General features: G+C 38.5%; 1 protein-coding gene across 1 annotated transcript; it reads left to right on the forward strand.

The window, feature by feature from the left end:
* Positions 1-104: 104 nt before the first annotated feature.
* On the forward strand, positions 105-25,174 carry ASPM (assembly factor for spindle microtubules). Its single transcript, XM_086753332.1, has 29 exons — positions 105-413; positions 1,428-1,571; positions 1,950-3,309; positions 4,552-4,653; positions 5,366-5,512; positions 6,148-6,393; positions 6,551-6,618; positions 7,149-7,290; positions 7,370-7,500; positions 8,171-8,346; positions 8,448-8,593; positions 8,672-8,757; positions 10,112-10,324; positions 10,952-11,168; positions 11,255-11,400; positions 11,490-11,618; positions 12,554-12,748; positions 13,539-18,163; positions 18,376-18,526; positions 18,831-18,997; positions 19,933-20,092; positions 20,578-20,782; positions 21,225-21,376; positions 22,362-22,553; positions 22,856-23,048; positions 23,525-23,679; positions 24,121-24,297; positions 24,817-24,989; positions 25,069-25,174. Exons 1-29 carry the CDS (start codon positions 105-107, stop codon positions 25,172-25,174), a joined length of 10,413 nt encoding a protein of 3,470 aa, XP_086609458.1.
* The last annotated feature ends 563 nt before the right edge of the window (positions 25,175-25,737 follow it).

A 25,737-nucleotide genomic window follows, 5' to 3' on the forward strand; every position in this document is an offset into this window, starting at 1 on the left:
GGGCGGGGATTGGCCGAGGCGCCGGGTTTGAACGGGCGGGCGGAGGTGGAGGAGCAGGCGCGGCGGTTGGTGCGGTGGCGCAGCGGGGAGAGCCGCAGCCGGGCATGGCCGCGGGTTTCGTCCCCGGAGCGGCGGTGTGGGAGCTCAGCGCTGCCGCCAGCCCAAGGCGCCGGCGCTGGGCCGCGCGGGGGAGGGAGGAGGAGGAGGAGGAGGAGGAAGGCCCCGCCGTGCTGGTTCTGAGCCACTTCTCTCGGCCGCCCTTCCTCAGCTTCGGCAGCCTGCGCCTGGGCGCCTCCCGCACCCGGCTCCTGGGCATCGACAACCCCAACGCGGAGGACGCCGAGGTGGTGGTCGATCGCTTCCCGGCTTCTGACAGGGGCTTCAGCCTCGAGCGGCGCCGCTTTTCGGTGCAGGTACCGGAGGGGCGGGGTGGGGAGGGGGGGACGGTACCGCTTTGCTGTATCAACACAGACTGAATTAGTTTGTGTGTTTGCATTAAATGCATCTGCCCGAGGAGGCAGAACGTGGTGGAGCAGTGTCCCAGGTTGCCCGGAGAGGCGGTGGATGCCCCATCCCTGGAAACATTCCAGGCCAGGTTGGCCGGGGCTCTGAGCAACCTGATCCGGTTGGAGATGTCCCTGCTCCTGGCAGGGGGGTTGGGCTGGGTGGCCTTTAACGGGCCCTTCCCACCCAAACCGTTCCGTGGTTCAGATGCTCAAGAGATCGGTCATTTTCACCCTCTCTTTTTGTTTTTGTCTGAGGTGAAACCCTTGTTTGGTCTGTTAGTATGGATATCCCCAGAGCACTGAAAGAATTCTGTAGAGATGCATTCTGTAGAGGTGCATGCGTAATTCGGTGCACAAAAAATCTTTTCATAGGCCATACATAGCTCCACGACTTCCCTGTTTGTTTGCAGTGTCTTCAATTTTATTAAATAAACTTGTCAAATCTCATCTTTGCAGGTCATTTGACTAAAAAAAAAAAAAAAAAAAAAAAAGACGACATTTGTATTTAGATTCATATATTAACCTCTGATTATTAGTCTAACTATAGTCCTCTCAAAATTACTTTAGAGGACTTATTTGGCTAATATGTGCAAACAGTGATGTAATTTCTTCTACTTACCTTTACGCAACTCTTGTCCTTTTTACTATGTCTTCTACGTGTTCTTGCTTGCTTTCCATTATAGTTTCATTAAGAGGTATATACTCTTTTAGGAAGACACCACTTTTGTTAGAGGTTGCTTAAATTTACATGTCGGAGGGGAAAAACTGACATTTAAACACTTAACAATTCTTATTATTTCATGTTGTCAGAATATATGTTACTTCTGTATACTGCTTTTCATTTGGTTTGATTACTTTATCTTTGATGTTACGTAAAGGTACCTAAGTGCTACATATTAAACATATCTTTTTCTCCAACAGTCAGGACAAAGAATCTTTGTTTCTGTAACATGGACACCATTAGAAGAAGGAAAAGTCAGAGAACTGGTAACTTTTGTTATTAATGGCATTGTAAAGCATCAAGCTGTGCTCCTGGGTGTTGCCGAGCAGCCTCTGAAGAAAAAGGTGAGTGTGCGTTTATTATGTGTCTCAGTTCTATTACGTTGGCATAGCTGACAGAGATATTGTTTTATTGGTAGAAAATTCAGTGAAGGAGTATTAAACATTGATAAATTATACTGTTTGTGGAGTGCCCATTGTGTTCAATTTTTTTTCAGCTGGGTTGGAAAGTAGATATTGGTGCATAACAGCTTAGAGAATAAAACTAAAAACAACCAAAAAGGCTGTTTTCGAGCCTGGAAATAACTGATGGTGAATTTTGGGCTAGACGTTCTCTTCGTAGTATTTTTAGACTTTGAATGAATACACTAGTAATGTTCACTTTTGCACATAAAAGTATTTAGAAAGTCAGCACATTAACTTTTATTTGTGGTTCTTTTTCAGAAGAGTCTTTGGGATACTATAAAAAAGAAACACTCTTCGGAAACATCTGCTTCAATAAAAGCTAAAAAAAGTGCTTCAAAACTTAAAAATGGTAATAAAACCTTTCAAGTTTCCCAGAAGGTGGATAGGCTTAGAAGCCCACTTCAGCCATGTGAAAATCAGAACACGGTGCAAAATAGTATATCCCCGGGAAATGACGCTTTTGGTGGCTCAGAAAATAAACTGCCTGTATCTCCTATTACACCAGTGCTAGAGGAACATCATAGTACTGCTTGCACACCCCTCGCGATGAGAAGATCTACTACCTTCGCGGATATTGCTGCCGCAGGAAATGAGGCGTTACTGCCTGAGATAGACAGCTGTGATGTCAAGAAATTTGTTAGTGAGCACAGTGAATTAAAATCTGAAAGCACGTACAGTTCTACTGGATTAGCACAACTGCTGGTTTCAAACAGTGAAGTGATTCTTAATTGTACGCTCTCGCCAGTGTGCACTCCGGAACACTCAGCATCTGTGCCTGTTTTAACTACGAGGAGAATTTTAAGTCCAGATTCGTTTGTAAATGACAATTATCAAGTGGATATAGATATAACAGAGCAATCTGTTCCAATTCTGTCACCTGATCAATTTGTGAAAGACAACTTGTCAGATAAGCAAGCAAGGACTCCTAAACTTGAGGCAGCTTTAGTATCGTCTGCTACAGAGACTTACGTTGTAAAGAAATTCCCACCCTCAAAATGGAATAAAAAAGGAGATGTAGAGATAAAAACTCATGTTCATATAGAGCACAGCTTAAATGAAGTCTTTGAGGTGCGTAATGTAAAATCACAAGCATTTCATTATGACAAACCCAAAGAAAATCACTTCAGTTTTCCTTCTACAGAGGAAATTCAGACTCACAATTCTTCTCAGAGAGAGCAACCAAAAAAGCGTCCGGTTCTTTCTACCACTGTCATAAAAAATAAGCCTAATGCTGCTGAAGAAAAAAGAATGGAAACCCTCCAGCCAAAATCTAAAAAATGCCTTAGTAAAGCAATAATGGAATGTGCTGATGCAGTACCTGTGCGTACAAAAGCAGAAATAACTAAACACCTTCCAGTTATAGGTCCCATTTCAGCTGAAAGTAAGTGTCACAATGGCAACGTAAATTCATCTCCTACTGGGTCATCTTCTTCGTGTCGTAAGAGGAAAAGTGAAATACACGTAGAAAATAGCAGAGTTACAGCTCCAGTGTTCGTGGAAGAGGTGGAAAGAAAAAGAGCTCTTACATCTAGCATGGACAGTAAAACGAATGCTACTCTGAGACCGTCAGCCTTCAAACTCGCCCACCGAGAGAGGGTAGGGCAGAGGAAGAAAGCTGGTGAGCAGTATTTCCTTCATTTACTGCTTTCTGAAAGATGCCTTTGATTATGAAATTTGTATAGCCAACCGAACTGTCTGGCAACAGTCAGGAACATTTCCTACCTCTGAAACGTGGGCCTTTGCAATTTGTCAGATATCTGCGTTTTTAAAAATTTGAAAACTGAGTCAGAGTTTTGGTTATGGAATTGGCTTCAAATCTACTTTATTCTTTTGTAAACCTTGTTAATGACAGTAACAGGAAAAATATCTGGCAGTTCTCGAGCGGAGCTCTTGTTATGCAATTCAAATTTACTAGAAACTCACTGCGTGAGGCTTCTGTCATATGTACACTTACCATGGTGAACATTTGACTCCATTGTGTGGTTACATGTTTTCAAATATCTAGTTCCCAAGTCTCATTCCTGCTTTCTGCTGTTTACTGTCTGTAATTAGCTTGTCAGCCTTGTGTAGATCATTTTGCCTCTATAGTTTGCCAATACTTAGTTGCTTGAAGATCAGAAGAAGCTGACTACTTATATTTCAATGTATTTATATTAAATGTTCCGTTCCCAAGTATGCTCTGGAATAGAAAAAGAATGAGAGTTTGTAACTGGAAGAAGCATTTAATTTGCACAATCTCCATGCAATCCTTGCAATATCACTAAGAGGAAAAATTAATCATGGCTTTCAGATCAAAATAACACGCTGCTTTCTTCAGTTTGAGTGTTCCGTGATCTGGATTTGCTTTGGGGCACTTTGATTTCAGGTTTTTAAGATAGTTTACGTAGAAACATAACGCGCTAACAGTGTCAATGTGAAGCATTGATGCCTAAACTGACAGAAGTCAGGCTGCTCTGAAATGAGTAACAACGTAGTATGCCATCTAAATGTGGGAAGAGGCGAATCAAGCCCCAGAAAGTCATAGCTCTTACCCCAGAGGCTTATAGAATACACACTTTCACGTGTTCTAATGAATATTTTTACCAAGTAGTGTTCCTAGCCATATGATAATGATTTACAAACAATTAATTTCCTTACTGTATGAAAGAACTGTGAAATACAATGGCTCTGATTTGCTCTTAAGTATTTTTCCCTTTTGATCGTAGTTGCTTAACTTTTTCCATTAACAGGAGATTACTCGTGTTTTTTATGGGTTCATGGGGAATTATTCCAGTTTCATGCTTTATAAGTGATAGGAACCTTTATACATGAACTTTCACTGAGACATTTGTTGTTGATACTTTTGTGTTGATGCTTGTAGGTTCTTCACTTCAGAAAACATGTAAAACTACCAACAGAATTAGTAAACCCGTCCCAGGATTGGCTCAATCTCACCTGACGTTTGTGAAACCGCTGAAAACAGGTAGGCAGAGTCCTGGTATTGTCATTGGTAAGACCCAGCTGGTTAGAGTTGAGATGAAATAGAAGATTGTACCTACGGTGAATGAATACCTAGTAGAAAAACATATGTAACCTTCCATGTTCCATTTGGATGACTCATAAGAAAATCGGGTGCAACGCATCCCCAGCTGAAGGTAAATGTTATTTTCCTCCAATTTTAGCTGTAAGTGTAAAAGCTACGTTACAGATATGTTCCCAGCTGACTGATGATTATCAGTGAAATGCCTCTTCCATATCTGATGACATTTTAATACAACAACAGAATATCGAAGAAGAGAAAACTTCTTACCAAAAAGAGACTGATTTTGCGTAGCTAATAATACTAAGTTGACCCGATCAGGAAAACGCATCTACAAAATTGTTCTTTTTGGACGTAATCCAACTCAGCCTGGATTTGCCCCAAGATGTGTATTGCAAATGGCCTGGGTTCTAGAAATCTTGTCTTTATTCTAGTGCTTTAACAACTCAATCCATGTTTTGTGGCTGATCTGCAGCTAACTGAAGGTTCTAGCCGCAGCTAACTGAAGGTTCTAGCCATCTGCTTTTTTTTTCTGCTCTAGTGCTAAATGAAGTGTCAAAAGTTAGTCCTTTCCACAATTAAATGCTTATTGGTTATCAAACATTTCAAAAGCTGATTGACTGACTTCTTTTCTTAATTTTTTTTTTTAATTAAGTCATCCCTAGGCACCCAATGCCTTTTGCTGCTAAAAACATGTTTTATGATGAACGTTGGAAGGAGAAGCAGCAACGAGGTTTCACCTGGTGGTTAAATTTCGTACTTACCCCTGATGACTTCAGCGTAAAAACAAACACCTCGCAAGGTAAGAGTACACGAGTTTTCACTTTAATGTTCTTAAACATTATATGATGTGCTTTATTAATATTAATGAATAGTAGTACTAGCTTAACACTAGTCCTAACTTGTCACTTCAGTTTGTGTAACATTAAGCTCTTAGGTAGATTTTTGGCTTTTAATTTTTACGTATAATCTGTGTTTCCCTTTTCAGCTTTTGACTTAATACCACGATAATCATAAGCCAAATATTTGGTAATGTGTTTCAGTGGCAGTTATGCCTGAAAATACGGAATATGCTGAACCAAAAGCAGTTCTCACATTGGAGACAGTGCTGTCCATCCCAGCAGAATTTTATGACTGTCTAACCCTTTCCAGGGTCCTGTTTTCCCCTTGTGATAAGTATGGATGGCACCCTTGCTGATGCCAAGCACAGCACAGCACACACTGAGCTGGGAGTGCGCTCTGCAGCCAGAAGCACACACTGGAACGTGTGGGTGTTGAGTAGGGAAAGCAGGACCGCTGAGAAGCATTACAGCGGTCACTTTACTAAAACAGGGAAAATAACAATATGTGAACTTACAGAGGAAAGAAAGAAATGAGGTGGGCAAAGCTACCTTTCTTTGAGGTGTAAATGTATACTTTTTGTGTGCGTTTAAACAGTAAATGCAGCTGCTCTTATCCTGGGAGAAGAGAACCATCATAAAACCAGTGTTCCTAAAGCACCGACGAAAGATGAAGCGTCTCTAAAAGCTTATACGGCTCATCGTAAGCTGAATAAGTTACGGCGGGATGCTTGCCGTTTGTTTACGTCTGAAAAAATGGTTAAAGCTATTAAGAAGCTGGAAGTTGAGATTGAAACGAGACGTTTGCTGGTCCGTAGAGACAGACACCTCTGGAAAGATGTAGGTAAGAATACTGAAACTTTGCATCCTCTTTTTTTCTTGTAAGTAGAAAAAGCATTAATCACACGCTAAGTTGATTTAATCTAAAAGCTGTTGATAGAAATTTTTGCTATCATATGAAGTGTTTGCTGGATATAATATTACAAGATGCTCTCTTGCAGGGGAGAGGCAGAAAGTCCTTAACTGGCTTTTATCTTACAACCCGTTGTGGCTGCGTATAGGTCTGGAGGTAAGTGCAGAATTTATGGTCTAAAATAAAAGTTTAAAGGACATATAGCAATTTTTTTCAGTAGGCGATGTTTCAGGTTTCTTTGTACTTTCTGTTTTAATAATTCAGATAGCATGTTTACATCTCTTTCAAATTATTACAACAGACTTGCTTTAAAAACGTGCTTACCTTATTGAAAAGGAAAATATTTAATCAAGGAAAGTGGAAGTTAACTCCCCGACCAATAACACAAAGCATTTTCCTATCAGTTTCCCTCTTCACTAAACTGGAGAAAAAGTGTTTGTCTTAAGGAAGTTCCCGATTGATTCCTCAGATGCAGATGATCATACGTGTTTTGAAATGGGACTGGATATTCTGCAATTCTCTTTAGTTTTATCCTTCAGTGACTGATTTGAAAAATTGATTGATTTTTAGAGACTAATTACTGAAATTCTGAAGTAGTAAATGGTAATGTATGTTATTAAAAAAATCCTCATAGTATTTGAGTTAAATTTTAACGGTTCTGCATTTTCCCCCTCCTTTCATATTAGACTGTTTATGGAGAACTGATAGCTTTGGAGAGTAATAGTGATGTTATGGGTTTAGCAATATTTATCCTGAATCGTTTGCTGTGGAACCCTGACATTGCAGCTGAATACAGACATCCCACTGTGCCTCACCTTTACCGAGAAGGTAACTACTACTTTCAAAAATAGGTTACTTCTAGCACTTAAACTTTTGAACTAGCACTTAACGGGTTCTATCTTTTTAGGTCATGAAGAAGCTTTGTCAAAGTTCACACTGAAAAAATTGCTGTTGTTAGTTTGCTTTCTGGATTGTGCCAAACGGTCCAGAATGATTGATCATGACCCTTGCCTCTTCTGTAAGGATGCAGAGTTCAAGGTAAGAGAGCTCTGATTTGATGTCTCCCTCCAATATTGCCCTAAGACACAATGTAGAATATAGTTTTTAAAATTATTATTATTTTTTCTGACTATGTGCTTTTCTATAACAAGTCTTGGCTGATCAGCCTTTTGCATGGACATTCTCAACACATCATCTCAGTCATGTAAAATTTTCCCAAGAAAACTTTGAACTGTTGTAGGAAGTCCCTCATCTTGTGTTATCTGCTAAGCTTCTGCGCTATTTTTAAATAATGTACTACAGCTGATCTTAAACTGCAGCTCAGTTTGGGTCTTTCTGTTTACTTCTTCTGTTATTTTGCTGTGGTAAGAAGGAGTATGCAACACCTGTCGTACAAAGACTTTGATTAACAAATATGTTTGTGTTCAAATAAAATCACCTTTGCTTGGGTTTGTACTATGTAGGCAGACAGACTGAGGAAAAAAGTATTGCTGAATTTCGTGGTACTTTCAGTGACATTGTAGCCAGGTATGATGAAAATCAAAGCTATGTGAACTGGCTAAAAATAAATTAAAAAAAAAAATTAAATTATCATTTTAAGCATAAGGGTAAGGAAATATGGAATGCAATTTGGGAGACAAGGGAGGAAAATTGCATTCTGCTTGACAAATATTGGAGTGTTAAGATTATTTTTTTGTTTTTCTTTTAGGCTAGCAAAGACCTTCTGCTTGCGTTTTCTCGGGACTTCCTGAGTGGTGAAGGTGACCTTTCACGCCATCTCGCTTTCTTAGGACTGCCTGTCAGTCATATTCAAACTCCGCTCGATGAATTTGATTTTGCTGTCACCAACCTGGCTGTGGACTTACAATGTGGCATTCGTCTTGTGTGCGTTGATACGGAATTACTTTGAACTATTTATTTTCTTTTGTATAATACCTAATAGGAGCTTAGCTAAGGCCGTTAAACTGTGAAATTCCTTTTGTTAGGAGAACGATGGAACTTCTCACCAAAAACTGGAATCTTTCAAAACAGCTGAGAGTTCCTGCAATAAGTCGTCTACAGAAGATGCATAATGTTGACATTGTTCTTAATGTCCTTAAAGAAAGAGGAATTCACTTGAAAGATGAAAGTGGTAAGGCCTAGAAATCAGGATTATTTTAAGTGACTCAGAGGACTAGTGCACACTTTAATTCCTTGTTTTATTTGATAGGTGCTTTAATTGACTCCAGGGATATTGTGGATAGGCACAGAGAACGAACCTTAGCGCTCCTGTGGAAAATTGTCTTTGCCTTCCAGGTATTGTTCAATTACTTATTTTGTTTGTTTATTACTAATTACAAATGACAGGTAATGAAAACACCAGTCTTTCAGGAATATTTGTTGTCTATGAAAGCCTCTACTAATTAAATTTTACACTATGAAATAATCCATTTTGTATGTTCAAAGTGCCATGCAAACTTTACGTAAATCTGCTAACTGTGCCCTAAGTTTAGATAACTTTTTATCCATGTTTTTTCTTCTATACATTCATAAAAGTTTTTGGAAAAAACTTAACTTGATTTTATGCTGTAATGCCAACATAATTGATAATTAAGAGTAAAATAATGTTGGTCTCAAGATGCTGATAAGCTCTTCCTAACTGAAAAGGACATTTTGAGGTTACATTGATAGACAGTTACAGAGTAAAGTCTGAAGCTATAGCTCTTCTACTTTTTTCTATTTGTCTGAAACAGTCAATTTGAAGAAACATTTTTGAAACAAGGATGAAGATTTTGTAGGTGTTATTGCAATGGCATTTCAAAGCCACTGGAGAAAATGGGTAGAGGAAGCAAAACCAGTTTTCTTAAGACTGTTTTAACTGTTAACGAGTCAGGTAGTCTTTGGAAAATAAGTATCCAGCTGACAAATCCAGTTGGAAGGAACGTAAAGTATGAAAGGTAAAATAAGATACGAGTTGAGGTGGAATTTCACCAGTAAGTAATTAGGTATATAAGTACAATTAACTGTATCTAAAGGAAGAATTTCAAAGACTGTAGCCACTGAACTGTCAGAGAGCCAGAAGAACACCATAAAAATCAAATGTAACTATTGTCTTACTTAACTGCTTTTACAGCATTGAGTAGCTGCCTTCCTCCAGTTCTTCTTCCTGTTACACATGTGTAACAGTTGCATTACCTGTGATTAAAGAAACCATTCCAATGATGAGTGGCTTTATCTGAGCCATATGGACGTGCTACTTGTATTCCAAGCCTTCTCACACCAGCTCAGGTCCTCTCCGAATCCCTTAAATGAGGAAGAGTGGTACATGGACTCAGCAGAAATGCAGGCGAGGCTCTGGAATTGTTGTTTCTTCTGAAAGTATGGTGAAATGACACAGGCTGTTTCAGGGAATTTCCCCGTTTCCCCCAACTGTTAACTAATGAAGTAACCATTGTACACAGAACAGTGAGAGTGTGGGTTTAGGTTGGTTCCGGACTGGCATCTCCGATTATCCACTACTGATTCAGCGCGGCAGGTACTGCTAAGTAGTGAGAGTTGTTTCTCTGTAAAATGCCAGACCTAAATCCTCTGTGTCCAGCTGCTGTAACACGTGACATGTCAGACTGTTGGTGACATAAATAAAATCTTTTATTTTTTTCTTCCTAAATAGGTGGATGTTTTTCTTAGTGTGGAACAGTTAAAAGAAGAAATAGAGTTTTTAAGGAACGCACACAAGAGAAAAACAAAATTGAGTGCTCTAAAGACCTCTCCGAATTGTTGTAGAGTGCAAGAAGATAACAGTAGTAACTCCTCACCTTACAGTGAAAATGTGAAGCTGCTAATGGCATGGGTTAATGCTGTTTGTGGATTTTACAATATCCAGGTAAACAGTTTTGTGTACGTTTTGGCAAATACATCTTTGCTGTCATAAGAACGCTTATTCTTTACAGAGCAGAATTCTTCAAACTATCAAATATGTAGTAGCAGCCAATGGTAATTAGTTTTAAATATCCTTCTGGACTTTGTTCAGTCTGATTTGAAATAACCGTCTTTCTTTGGGTTTAGCTGCAGCTAAACCCATTTAAACAAATTTGAGCAAAAGGATTTCCCCTTACTGTTAGTCCTATGCATAAAAATGTCTTTAAAAAACAAAACATTTTTGCTGACTATGTGTGGTTTTTTGTTTGGTTGTTTTTGTTTTTTTTTTTTTAATGAGCATTCATCCTAAAATATTTGTGCATAAAACTTTCACCATTGATAGGAACTGTGAGAATTAAACTACGATGTTTGGGGTAAGGAGGAATTCCTCTCTTCCAGGAGATGTTTGACACAGCTGGGTGTCGCTGTACAGTGAATGTTCCAAGGGAGCACTGGTTTCATAATTAAATTTTTTGCTAAAAAATTGCACTTAGTCATTTTCAGAGGTACAAGGTAACAAATTCTATAGCCGATTTATCCCAGTTAACTGGTAACAAAAATTCAAGGACTCTTACTGTATTTTATTTAACAGGTGGAAAATTTCACAGTGTGTTTCTCGGATGGTAGAGTGTTATGTCATTTGATTCACCATTACCATCCATGTTACGTGCCTTTCGATGCTGTGTGCCAGCGTACAACTCAAACAGTGGAATGCTCAAGGACTCATACAGTGGGGCTAAACTCTTCCTCCTCATCCTCTTCAGAGTCTGATACTTCTCTACATGTTATGGAAGGGATGTTTGACCACAGTGAGTTATCTGATGCAGAGCAGTTCACGTTAAATCTATTTATTTTATGTACAATTTGATTTGACAAACATTTTCTCTTTGCAAAGCTGTAACTGACTCAGTCCTATACAAAGAACTCTTGGACAACGAAAGGAAAAACTTTCAGCTGATCAATGCTGCAGTTTCTGACCTCGGTGGAATACCAGCAATGATTCATCACTCGGACATGTCCAATACAATTCCTGATGAGAAGGTCAGCTGCCTTTAGAGTTGATGTAAAAAGGTGAACAAGTCGTGCTCTTCTATTTAGCCCCTAACTTGCTGTGTTCTGTGTTCATACAGGTTGTTATCACCTACCTGTCGTTTCTGTGCTCGCGGCTTCTAGATCTTCGGCAAGAAACTCGAGCTGCTCGATTAATTCAGGCTGCTTGGAGGAAGTACAGGCTCAAAAGGGAACTGAAACTTTCTCAGGTGCTCTTTGCCTTGCAATATTTATCATTTCTACTTTGGGAAGTACTAAATAAAGACTATAAATTCACTGTTTGGAATATACAAGTTTATTAGAATACTGACATTATAAAAATAGATGGCCTTCTTGGTAGTGTAATCTACTAAAACCCGCTTCTGTTTAAGACCATGCAGAAGTAATTACATTTGTTTAAAGGCTGCTGTTCTTTCTTCTGTCTTCTAATTAAAGCATGTCACCCCTTAAGCCCTTTTTCCCAATATTTCAAATATAAAATAGTTGCACTGATTCCTTAAAACAAAAAGGAAGTAGTTAACTTTTAATTCTATTAATGTCTACAAGATGAAAAGAGTAATTAAACATCTGCATGGATTTACTATTTTTGTTCAGGAGCTAAACTTCACCAGTGATTTGAGTCGAGTTGCATGAGTTCTGGCAGTTTCTTTCTTGCTTTTCTGGTAGTTAAACCAGATCTTGTGATGATTTTAAAACTATAACACCATTAATGTTGATAAACGCCACCACTGTGTCTAACTGAGATATGTATTATTCGATGTTGGAACAGCGTTCAAGTGAATTATTGTAAGAATCTGTGGTGTAGAAGGGGGCAGAGACTATATTTATGTAGGCTTTTTCATCTCCAGTTTCTTTACTTTATAAAAATTACACAATACTAATGATGATGACAAAAAATTCCTTTATAACTGGTTTTAAATAACTGATAGTAAAGATGCTGGTAGGGAGGATGGGGAATTAAAAACAAAACTCGTAAGCATTGCAGGCATTACTGTTATTTAATCTTACGATGGGCACATACGTACTATGCCCTATGGTCAGATAAGCTAATTTTTATGAGATTGGCTTAGATAGTTATTTTAATTAATCAGAAACTTGAGTGAAAATTCCAATCCTAACTGTTCAGTGGAAATTCTTTCTGTAGGAAAGAGACAGAGCTGCGCAGATAATTCAAAAATCTGCCATAAACTTCTTGTCTCGTCGACGTATACTGAAGAAAGTCAATGCAGCGGTTTTCATCCAGAAGCACTGGAGAAGATACTTAGCCAGGATGACTTTTTTAAATCTGAAAAAGACAAAACTGGAGGAAGTCAGAAATAAATCTGCCACAGTCATTCAGGTAATACAATCTAAACTGAGATTGCACAGCAAGGAAACCCTCTGAAACCTGTAAGAAAAAGGCTTGTTCTGCTTGCAGTACCTGATGTCTTCATGAAAATATAATATTACTTTTTCCCCTCCGACTTTTGAGGTGTTTAGGTAACTTTTGCTCTTCAGAGAGAAATTATAATGTGCTATTGAATTGACAATTAGTGAATATTTTGCTATACCATAATCAATAAAACACTGGGCCTTAAACCAGTCAATTTAAGGACTGATCAGATTGTGTTGGCTTGCCTCTTTGCAGCTGCTGAAGATTATAGAAGAAGCTTTAAAAAAAATAATAAAAATCACTCTCCTACTGTTATAACACCTGTGGTGGCCACATTCAGAATGGCAGACATTAATTACAAATTGGTAGTTGGGCAGTTAATTCAGTTTCTCAAGATACTTTCCTCATTATTACCTAAAGCTAAATATTACATTCTTTTTTTTTTTAATGGAGATGATGGAGATTAAAGAATCACTGATTTATCAAAGAGTTTAAAAGGGAATCATTGGTTGCCAGGGCAAATATATCTTTTTCCCAGAATTGGAAATGCTTAAAAAAGCAATGATTCAAGCATTTGGCTTTTGCTTTTTTTTTTGTATGTAGATACCTGACCTTATCTTGCTCAGGAATAAAGAAGGAATAAAGAAATAAAGAAGGAATAAAGAAATCTTTAAAAGTCTGGGGTTGGTAGTTCTCAAATTTAGGCTTAACTTGAGATACCATGAAGAAAATGCTTTTGTTTTGTTTTCTCCTGCAGGCTTGTTGGAGGAGATACTCGGCTAGGAAAAGATATTTACAGCTGAGATACTACGTTATCCTTGTACAAGCAAGGATAAGGATGGTGAAGTGTGTTGCTGCATATAAACGAATTCTTTGGGCTACTGTTACTATTCAGAATCATCTGCGTGCATCTAAGCTGGCAAAAAAAGATCGGCAAAGATATGAAATCTTAAAGTCTTCAGCGCTTACTATTCAGGCTGCATTCAGAAGATGGAGAAAATACAAAATTCAGCAGAAAATTAAAGCAACTATAGTGCTTCAGACTTATTTCCGAAAATGGCAAGCTTCAAAACTGGCTAAAAGAGAGCGAGCTGCCCTTGTCATACAGTCTTGGTACAGGATGCACAGAGATCTGAAGCAGTATCTACGTATCAAACGGAGTGTTATCAAGATTCAGGCTTGGTACAGGTGTCAGCTGGCTAGAGGTATTTACCGGGAACGGAGGGCAAAAATAGTGGCCATTCAGCAGTTTTACAGAGCTTATAAACTAGGAAAAATTGAGAGAGAGCGCTATTTGCAAAAGCGTGCGGCAGTGATAGTTCTTCAGGCTGCTTTTAGAGGCATGAGAGCGCGTAAACTAAACAGGCAAACGAGAGCAGTTTGTGTTGCTCAGTCACTGGAGAGAATGAAAAATGAAAAACTAGGATTTCTACAGTTGGAAGAATCTGTTACTACATTGCAGTCACATGTGAGAAAATACCAACAAGTAAAAAGATACCAAGAGATGAAAAATGCTGCTTCTGTAATTCAAACTTGGTATAGGGCACGTGCCGCTTCTAAAAAAGCTGCTGCCACTTTCCAGAGGACGCGTCTGGCTGCTATCGTCCTACAATCTGCCTACAGAGGAATGGAAGCTAGGAAAAAGGCTCGCATTTTGAGATCTGTGATAAAAATTCAGGCAAGCTACCGTGCTTATGTCGTCCGAAAGAGGTTTAAAAACTTGAAAGACGCAACAGTGAAGATTCAAGCTTTTGTCAAGATGAAGCAAGCACGTAAGCATTATTGTGCATTAAGGGAGGCGACGCTTTATGTCCAGCGAAGGTATCGGTCTCACAGGTACGGTCTTCAACTTAAAGAAGATTATAGGAGGTTGAAAGGAGCTTGCATAAGAATTCAAGCTGTAGTTCGAGGCTATCTTGTCAGGAAACAGGTACGAAGGTGGAGGGTGACTGCAGTATTTCTCCAGGCACGCTACAGAATGAGAAGGGACAGGCGACGTTATTTAAGCATCTATAGTGCTGCCGTTGTCATTCAAAAACATTATCGTGCGTACAAAAAGCAACTGTGTCAGAGGCAAAGGTTCTTGCAAATTAAAAAAGCAGCTGTGTGCTTACAGGCAGCCTACAGGGGATATAGAGCACGCAAAAAGCTTAAGCTTGAACATAGAGCTGCTGTTAAAATTCAGACTGCTTTTAGAGTTCATGCTGCAAGAATGAAATACAGGGCAATGGTTGAGGCCTCTGTCGTGATTCAGAGGTGGTACAGAGCTTACAAGACCGGTAACAGGCAAAGACTGAACTTCTTGATGACAAGAGCGGCAGTGCTGTCTTTACAAGCAGCTTTTCATGGCTGGAAGGTACGAAAGCAGATTCGAATACAATGCGTTGCTGCTACTAAGATCCAGTCTGCCTTCAGAAGATTCCTGGCTCTGAAAAAATTCAGACTTATGAACCGTGCTGTGCTCACTATCCAAAAGCATTACAGAGCCAGTGTTCTAGGCCGGAAGCAACGGCAAGAATACGTCCAGCTGCGAAACTCTGTAGTGCATCTTCAGGCTATGTGGAGGGGGAAAACCGTGAGAAAAACAATTAAAAAGAAACATAACCTTGCAACAGTTATTCAGTCCTATTACAGAATGCATGTAAATCAACTAAAATATAAGAAACTAAGACAAGCCACTCTAGTGATTCAGAAATACTTCAGAGCTTACTGTATGAAAAAAACCCAACGTGCGGTTTATCTAAAGACGAAGGCAGCTGTGTTAGTGTTGCAGTCTGCTTACCGTGGGATGGTTGTGAGGAAACGCCTGAACAACCTCAACAAAGCTGCTACAACTATCCAAGCTGCATTCAGATCTTACCTGGTCAAAAGGGACTACGAAAGACTTAAATCTGCAGCTGTCGTAGTTCAAAGGCGTTATCGTGCAGTTATTCACGCTAAATGTCAAAAGCAGAAATATTTGTCTTTAAAGAAAGCCACAGTCAAAATGCAGGCGATTTACAGAGGTGTAAGAGTTAGGCGACAGGTTCACCGTATGCATCAAGCAGCTGTTTGTATCCAAGCCGCCTTTAAGATGCATTGCATGAACATCAAATACCGGGCAATGAGACTGGCAGCAATTATAATTCAAAGACAATATAGAGCGTTTTGTTTAGGCAAAGCGCAGCGTAAAAAGTACCTGGAGCTAAGGAAGTCTGTCATCATCCTTCAGGCTGCCTGCAGAGGCATGAAGGTCCGACAAAACTTAAAAACTCTCCATCAGTCAGCAGCAATAATCCAGGCTTACTGTCGAATGCACAAAGAACAGAGGGATTTCAGGAAATTGTTGGTGGCAACTAGGCGGATTCAGCAGTGGTTCCGTGCTTGTAAGGAGCGAGATGCTCAAGTTCACAACTACATGGTTATGAAAAGTGCTGCGCTCCGTATCCAGGCTGCGTTCCGTGGAATGAGAACAAGAAGACTTGTAAGAACTATGAGTGAATCGGCTGTGCTTATTCAAAGAAGATTTAGAACTTTTCTCGAAAGAAAACGTTTTCTTTCCATTAGGACAGCTGCTGTTGTGATTCAGAGAAAATACAGAGCGACAAAACTAGCCAAAATTCAACGTCAAAAATACCTCTCCTTCCTTAATGCTGCTGTTGTCATACAGTCTGCTTATAGAGGCTTTGTGGTAAGAAAAAAAATGCAGCAGATGCATGGAGCTGCCACAGTTATTCAAGCAGCGTTCAGAATGCATAAAATTTACATTTCTTATCAAGCTGTCAGGCTTGCTTCAGTAATCATACAGCAACGTTATCGTGCTTACAGGGAAGGGAAACGTGCGAGACAAATGTACTTGAAACGGTACAATTCTGTTTTAGTTCTTCAGGCTGCCTATAGAGGAATGAAAACAAGATCCTTCTTGAAGAGAAGACATGAGGCGGCACTTATAATACAGAGAAACTACCGAATGTGCAGGGAGTACCGCCGGTACAGAAAAATTCAGTGGGCAACCCAGCTCATACAGAGGAGATACAGAGCCAGTAACCTAAGGAAAGTTGCAATGCAGCGTTATTCTTCATTAAAGAAAGCAGCAGCTTGTATTCAGAAGGCTTTTCGAGGCATGCGGGCCAAAAAACAACGTCAAAAAATGCATTGCGCTGCTGTTGTCATCCAGAAAAACTTTAAAGCTTCTCGAGAACGTCAACGATATCTCTCTCTCAAAGCAGCTGCTCTTGTCTTTCAGAGACAATACAGAGCTTTGGTTCTGTCAAGACAGCATACTTTGGAGTATCTTTCTCTTCGCAGAGCCACTGTTCAAATACAGGCTGCGTACAGAGGTTTCAGAGTGCGGAGGAGCATCAAGCACATGCACGTAGCTGCTCGTACAATCCAGTCAGCCTACAGGATGCACAGGAATAGAAGGTCCTATCAAAACATGAGAGTTGCAGCTATCATTATACAGAACTACTATCGCTCCTACGTTAAAGGAAAGAGTCAACGAAAGAAATATCTGACAATGAGGAATTCTGCTCTTGCTATTCAGGCATCGTATAGAGGCATGAAGGAGCGACAGAAACTGAAAAGGATGCGTGTGTCAGCCATTGTAATACAATCTAGTTATCGCACGTACGTACAGCGTCGATACTACAAACAGTTGTGCTGGGCTGTCAGAGTTACACAGCAAAGGTTCAGAGCCAAAAGGGCTAAAGAAGCTGACATGGAAAACTATGCAAAAATCAAAAAGGCTGTCGTTTGCCTTCAGTCCTGTTTTCGTGCTAAAAAAGCTAGGCAGTTGTATGAAACCAACGTCGCTGCACGGCGCATACAATCGTTCTTACGGATGCGCGTGGAGAGGAGGCGTTTTCTTGCAAAGAAAGCAGCGGCGATAACGATCCAGTCTATGTTCCGATGCCAGACAGCAAGGACTCGCTACAAATTGATTCGGAGTTCAGTAGTTGCTCTTCAGAGGTGGTACAGAGCATGTCACCGGGCTCGCTTACAGAGAGCGGAGTATTCTGCTCAAAGACAAGCGATCGTAATTATTCAGTCTGCCTTCCGTGGTATGAAAGCAAGAAAAGTAGCAAGACAAATACGAGCTGCAAGAAAGATCCAGTCTTTTCTTCAGATGGCTGTGCAGCGTAGAAAATTTATTCAACTCAGAAGAGCAGCTATTACGTTACAAGCTTATTACTTAATGCATAAAACTAAATCACAGTATACGAGCTGTAAAAAAGCCGCGGTTGTCTTACAACGATGGTACCGATCCCGCTTGGCTGTGCAATACCAAAGAGCAGCTTACTTACAAACCCGGAGGAACATCATCACTGTGCAAGCTAGAGTCAGAGGATTCATTGAAAAGAAGCGGTTCCGCAAAATTAAAGAAAGCACCATAAAAATTCAGGTACTCCTAAATGTGTTATAGTAGTTTTGGGGTTTGGTTTTTTGTTTTTTTGGTTTTTTTTCTTTTCTGGGTTTTTTAAGATTACTGCTCTTGCAAACAACAGTTTAAAGCTATATGTTAGAGCAGAATCAATTTCTGAGGTATACTACCTGGCAGGCAATACCATGCAAGTGGTGGAATATTTCAGGATGATATCTGTTTCTTTGATATCGGCGTTTTTCCGTGGGTTTATTCAGAGACAGAAATACCTTCGGTGCAGGTTTTCTGCTGTATTAATACAGCAGCACTACAGGGCCCATCAGATGCCAAATACTGAACAACAAAGATACCACCAAATGAAAAGAGTGGCTATTAGAATTCAGGTAATGCCAGGAGGTGGTGTTTGTTGGGGTTTTTTTTGTTTGTTTAATCCCTCTTGTATTTGTTTCTTCATGACATAAATATTTTTACAGACATTAAAGAGAGTGGCATTTGTGGTATTTCCCTGAATGCATTTCACTTGCTTTAGAAAAAGTATTTTAGATGCGTGAAGTTAAATATTTGTAATACTCTAGAGACAGGAATTCTAAAAGCATTGCATGCTAACATGACGTTTTTTTTCTTTTAATTTTGTTTGCTCCATTAAACAAAAAAAACTTTTTTTTTTTCTTTTTATATATTGAATAGGCATCATATAGAGGATATAAAGCCAGGCAGTGGGTTAACAAAATGAGAGCAGCACGAGTAATTCAAGCCTGGTTTCGAGGCTGCAGAGCACGAAAGGAATATGCATCTGTGCTGAAAGCTGTAAGTGTTATTCAGAGTCACTTCAGAACAAAACAGCAGCGGACCAGGTAATACTGAATTTAATATCAATTTCTGTACTTTTCACAGCTTTTCTTACATAATTATTGAGTACTGCTTTGTGCTCCAGCAGATGCCTGTATCTTCTCAGGCTCTGATCTTGCAGCGTGTATGTAACATGCATGAACATAATCCTGCTGATGCAGGTGGGATTATTCTTTTGCACAAGATTTTTCTTATGTTTAAATATTTTTCTGAGCTCAAGCTACCTCAAAAACTTAGATTTTGCATATTGGGGATCTAGAAAGAGTACACCTTGATTTTTATTTCCCCCTCTCCACCCCCCGCTTATCTTTTTTTACAGGAAGGATGTTCTGGATATTGTTAAAATTCCAGCATAAAACTAATAGGATAAAAAGCTATTTCATTATAATGCATAATAGGATAGTTAAACTAGTTTGTGCTTATTTTACTGTGGGATGATTTTACAATAAATGCTCTACTAGGTCAGCCTGATGGCTCATCTCATTCAGAACTGTGTCCTCTGCCAGCAGCAGCAGAAGGTGCTGTTTAGGGAGAGTACGTTGACCTGACCGCTCTCTAAGGTTCTCCCTCAGCATCCATCCTTCTTGGATTATGGACGCTAGAACCTAAATCCTTGCCTATTCCCTTTATTAGCCTTTTATGGACCTGTTGCATGTCAGCCTATCTAATGCCTTTTAAACTGCTGGCTCCTTCCCCAGACTCCTTTGGCAGCAAGTTCTGGAAGCACCTACTGTGGAGAAAGAGAAAGTATCTTCTTTTTTAAATCAGTCTTTCTGCCAACGTTGCTGGCTTGTTCTAGCGTTGCAAGATTTTGTTGATAAAAGCTCGGCTTTCACAACATCTATCTTAATAATGTTCTAAACCTTCACTGTGTTCCTTCTTGAAAAATGCAAATGATCTCAACTTTTGGAAATAAAACTAAAATGCATTTCCATGTTAGGTTTTTGAAAATGAAGTTCTGTGCACTTACCATTCAAAGAAGATGGAGAGCAACCCTTACTGCACGAAGGAGTCGAGGTCGCTTTCTGGCAACTAGGAATGCTGCAGTTAAGATTCAGTTGGCGTACAGGCAGTACAGGGCTAGAAGACTTTTAAGAATGGTATGTTTTCACTTGCACTCTGCTATGTCATGGTTGCTTTAAAAGTTTTTAATGTATTTGAGTGATTTTTGTCATTAATATGCGGAAGTATGGAAAAGAAAAATTATGGGGCCAAAACAAAGATTGTTCAAATGAAAACTGTTCGATCCTCAAAATACTAAATTTCCTTTTTGCTCTGAGCAATAAGATTGGTTCTTGCTTTTGAACCATTCCATTTATTGAATTACCACTCTCTATACTGATAAGAAGATAAAATGTAAAATTTTCTGCTGGCTTTATTGCTTACGAAGGATTAAGTTAAATTGCCCACATTTTGACCCCGTTTAGGTAAGGGGACCTTCCAAATTGTGAAAGTGCATTTTTTATGAACTAGTTCTGCATGAGTTTGCTTATCTTTCCTACTTTTGTTCTTTTTCTTATGATGGAAAAAAAAAAATTGGAACTAAAATTATCAGTGCATTCTTTAAACATCTTTTTTTCGGAAGCTTCAAGCTATATGTTTGATCCAAAAGGCATATAGGGGTTTCAAGGCAAGAAGGAAACTTATTGAACAGAAAGCTGCCACTGCAATTATCCAAAAATATCTGAGGGCTTGGCAGGAAGGCAGGCTTCAGTTTATGAAATACAACCAAACTAGAAGAGCTGTCATTAAACTGCAAGCATTTATACGGGGTTGTCTAGTCAGAAAAAAAAAGTGTATATACTTCAAATTAAAGCTATACTTTTGAGGGAAATTATCTCTAGAGCTGTTTTAGCTTTAATTCTGGCTGACAAGAAGAGGAAAACCTGATCACTTGTTGAGCTCAAATTCTCGTTGACTGCTTTGAGAATTGAGTGGTTCAGAATAGGTCAAAATATAGTCTGACCCTTTTCTCCCAATCCTTTAGTACTAAAAGAGGCAAGATCTTCTTCTGAGATCTTTGTGGCTTACCTATAGCTGATACTTAGAATCATTTCTCTGTGTTTTTGTTTAGATTAGAGTCCTAGTGCTGAAGAAAGGTACTTTACTTAGCTCCGAGGCAATTCTTCAGCAACTAGAAGTATATTGCTGCCTACTGTGGTCTTTGCATAGACAATCAGCTACCTCTGAGTATGAAAATTATTAATCTTCCTTGTTTTGTTTTCCTTCTACAGATTTCAGAACAGAAACAAAAGAAGAGGCTACTTTATTTTACAGCAGCTGCATATCATCATATCTCTGCAATTAAAATTCAAAGGGCATATAGGATTCACCTCATCTTAAAACTTGCAGAAAAACAGATCTCCTCTGTTCTTGTAATACAGGTTAGTCTAATTAAGGACAAATGATTTTGTCTAACTTCTTTTCTGTCAGCTAAGACGCTATAGTTCCTTCATATGTGAAAATAAAGCTCAATTATGAAGACTGTGATTTATTAAATAATGCTGCTTGTACCCAGCTAAACGTAATAAGGTGAATCTCAGCAGGCTGTGGAGGCTTAAGGACTTTAAAGCTGGGGATGAATGGGAAAGTGTATGTTTCCTTCAGACCTCTAAGCTTGCTAAAGGAATTTGAGTGCTGTCTATTTCTTTACATCCTACTGGAAGTAGGAAAGATCAGACAGGACAACCTGTAAGGATTGTGAAATGAAGAGCATCTCCTTACATGCGCATTCCCCCGGGATACAGTCATTTATTTGGCTGGATGTTTCTAACCTGCCAGTGGTACCAGAACCTGTCAAAGCTGCAGAATTTTTAATATAACTATGTCTTACTTCTCTAAAAGCTGGAATTATCTTCATGGCATGAAGTCGTGCCGGCGGTTATCTTCATATCATGAAGATAATTGCAGTGCTGCAATTCAGACCTGATTTTTGACCTTGCTTTTAGAGAAGTGAAAAATTATCTTCAGGTCCCAAACTGACCATCAGCTTAGTCCCAATAATGGAAGGTCAGCATCAGATAGACGGAGGGATTGAAACCAGAAGTGCCCTTAAGAACACGCTTTAACTTCTGGTCAGCCCTGAACTGGACTAGGTGATTGTTGTAGGCTGGTTCTAACTGAAAGTATTCCATGCTATGCTGTTCTACATGGAATGCTTCTTGAACTGCTCCTAGTTAAGATATCATTTTGCATTTTCATTCTTGCATTTTAGCCACCCCCAGGCCAATGTTTATAGTAGTGCCTGTATCTGTCAAAGCTCACGTTAAGAGTTCTTCAGTTTTTATCAATGCTTGCTTAGGATGGGAAAAGGGAATTTAGGGAAAAGTCTGAAATAAATAAATAGAAAAGTACTTTAATTTTAAACAGAGATGGTTCCGAGCAAAAATGCAACAAAAGAGATTTCTAAGAGATTATCAAAGAATCATTCAGTTACAACGTGTGATCCGAGGCTGGCTAACTCACAGAAATGATGCAGCAACCGTAATCCAGCGACATGTACGGAGATTCATTGCCTGCAGGCGTAGGAGAAAATTTGCAGCTGGAATAATTAAATTTCAGGTAAATACCTCTTGTAAGAAAATGTCAATATTTTTAAATCATGAAGTAATATTAAGCATGAAGTAATATTAAGCAGATACTGATTGAGGTGACTGATGTGGGAGCGTGTGTGCAGTGTATTAGTCTTTCATCTTGAAAATCCAGTATTTGGAAGATTAAACACTGAGTGGTAGTTACTTAAAAATTAGTAACCCAGGTAATTAAATACTTTGTCAGATTTGTGTAAAATTGATTTGGAATGACAATGGAAGTTCTATTGTATTTTGTCGCGTTCACAACTTTTTTTTCCTCTTTTTCTGTAGGCATTGTGGAGAGGATATTCTTGGAGAAAGAGTAATGACACAGCAAAAATGAAAGCTTTAAGGCGCAGTTTAGAAAAAGCTAATGAAAAGAGCAGAGAAGAAAACAAATTGTGCAACAGAACTGCGATTGCCATTGAATACCTTCTAAAATACAAACATCTCTCTTATATTCTTGCAGCATTAAAGCATCTTGGTCAGTATTTCATTTTATTAAAAGTGATCGATGTCCAGGATGATAGAAACTGGAATTTTTCAGCTGAGAAGAGTTCATAGTGATATTTAGGCTTTCTTTATGATTATGTTAGAGAGTATAATGGTATTCCCAGACTAAAATTAGATTATTGATTTAAGAACAATATTAAAATGATTATCTAGAGAAAAGAAATCCTATAAGATTGCTCTGATTTCCTGGCAGTCCTAGTAATACTATGCCTTACATAAGTCAATTAAATTTACTATCAGCATATGTTCTCCATGGATTATTTTGTGTGCTTAATTTTTAGGCTGGAATATTAAACCTATTTGTTTAGAAATACTTGTTTAAGTCAATAATTACAGTTTTTACTTCTTTGCACTTCTCCTTTGAAATAAGAGAAAACCCTGGTTTGCAATTAAATTTCTTGAGCTTCAGCATTTTCTTTTTTTTTTTTTTGTCTTTAATTATCATAGAGGTGGCTACCAGGCTGTCCTCGCTCTGTTGTGAAAATATGGCCCAGAGCAGAGCAATCTTCACTATTTTTGTTCTGATCCGAAGTTGCAACCGGAGTGTGCCATGCATGGATGTGATCAGATATTCGGTTCAGGTTCTACTTAATGTTTCAAAGGTAACTTTACTATTTTCTTTTGCAGGTTTATAAGCTGTAGAGTACTTTATTGTAGTTTTTATTTATCCACAAAATTTCTGAATAAATTTGAAATAAGAAATTTAATAGTTTTGAATTTTTAAAAAAGTTACTTTTAACTTTGTTATTTTAAAATTATCTATTTATTTTTAAATTTCTCTAAACTTATTTTAATTTAGTTGTCTATTTTAAATATAAAACCAGATTCTATGGATCCCTAAACAAGGGGGGAAGCACAAAGGCTAGCTTTTTGTAACCTGTTATGATGATGTAACATATAGGAGTGATTTTTATCACTTGGATGCTAGATCAGCTACAAATTTAATCTAGAGGACTATATGGATTTCATTTTTTAACTCTAACCTGGAAGGTATTTTAAAGATTTGTCTATATAAACTCTCTCGTCTCTTTCTTGTATAACAGTATGAAAGAACTACTCAAGCAGTTTATGAAGTAGAAAATTCTATAGATACATTACTGGACCTACTACAAATGTACAGAGGGAAAGCTGGGGACAAAATTTCAGAGAAAGGAGGAAGCATTTTCACAAAGACCTGTTGTTTGTTGGCCATCCTTTCAAAGGACTCGAAAAGAGCTTTGGTAAGACTTCAATGTTTTGGGTTTAATAATTTGATTTAATGTTCTTTGCATGTTTTTTTAGTGTTTGTAATTTTTTTTTCTCTCCCTCTCTGCCATACTTATGCCTGCAATATTAATCATGACTAAACTCTGGTTTAAAAAAATGCATTTCCAAGATGGGGAACACACTCATCACTTTGTGCTTTGTATGCCCTGGTCACCCAGAGCTGTTCAGTAAGACATCGAGGTTGTGACCTTACAAGATGATGATATTGCAATCCCTACTTTCCACAGGGGTTTGATGACTTCCTATCGATCGCTTAGATTAGATATAGTTTACTTGCCACTTTTCTGAGATCTCAAATCGTATACCAGTTGTTAAGTATTTTGAAAGCATTACGGGTTTCACTGTACTTGTGGGTAAAAGTTCACCGTAGATTATAAACATTTTGTTTTCATGGGATAAAACAGGTTTCTTGATTTGTAAAATTGTTTTTGAACTTGCAGTATTAACCGCGTGCTATTTTCACCTTTTCTCAGGAAATCCGAAGCATGCCAAGAGCTGTTACTTGCATTCAAAGCCTGTATAAACTTACAGCTCGTAAACACAAAATGGATGCGGAGAGAACGCTTGTGAAGCAGAAAACAAACACTTTCTTAAGTGGAACTTCCTTTGTTCCAGTAACTCCTCTAAGAATAAAAACAGTTTCGAGGTAAGAGCTTAAAAATTACTCTCCAGTTTTTGCTGTGGCAATATACTACTTTAATGACAAGCGACTGATATTTTCACAGAATTAAACCAGACTGGGTTTTGAGGAAAGACAACATGCAAGAAATTGTGGATCCTCTGCAAGCAATTCTCATGGTGATGGATACGCTTGGTATTACCTGCTACTGACATGTAAATAATGTATAGGAAAACGTATTTGTATAGCGTGTATGTAGTAGACAGCTGAATGACTTGGAAAGAAAGCAAGTCTCAAGCTACTCTTGAAAATGTTTTTTCAAATTGCAGTTAAAATTTCTGCAACTTTTTTGTGTTGTATACAGCTTTTGCAATCCTCTTTTGTATTACTGCCAAAAGCAATTGTACAATAAAATCATAAGCCTTGGAAGTTTCACTAGTGCAGTAACGTTATTACACATGGTATTCCTCATTCGATTAAATATTGCAAAATTCTTTTAAAACCAGTTGTGTGGGACAGTTATATTGGCATGTCTGATCTGGAAAAGTACAGGTAGAGAGGGAGGCATAGTCTATGGATTTCAAAACTGGCTACTGGTTTTGGGGAGCTTGAGGTTACTTTCTCATAAGGTTTTGAGAGATGATGTGTGACTGTAGGAATTTTTTTTTTCTTTTTTTTTTTTTTTTAAAATAATTTCCTCCTTTGTTGGCTTTTTCTAATTTTTTCAACACTACAAGATTATGATGGAACACTGGGCTGTTGTAAGGGTGAATTT

Source organism: Chlamydotis macqueenii, chromosome 8 (assembly GCF_036417535.1).
Source record: "Chlamydotis macqueenii isolate bChlMac1 chromosome 8, bChlMac1.mat, whole genome shotgun sequence".
NCBI lineage: Eukaryota > Metazoa > Chordata > Aves > Otidiformes > Otididae > Chlamydotis > Chlamydotis macqueenii.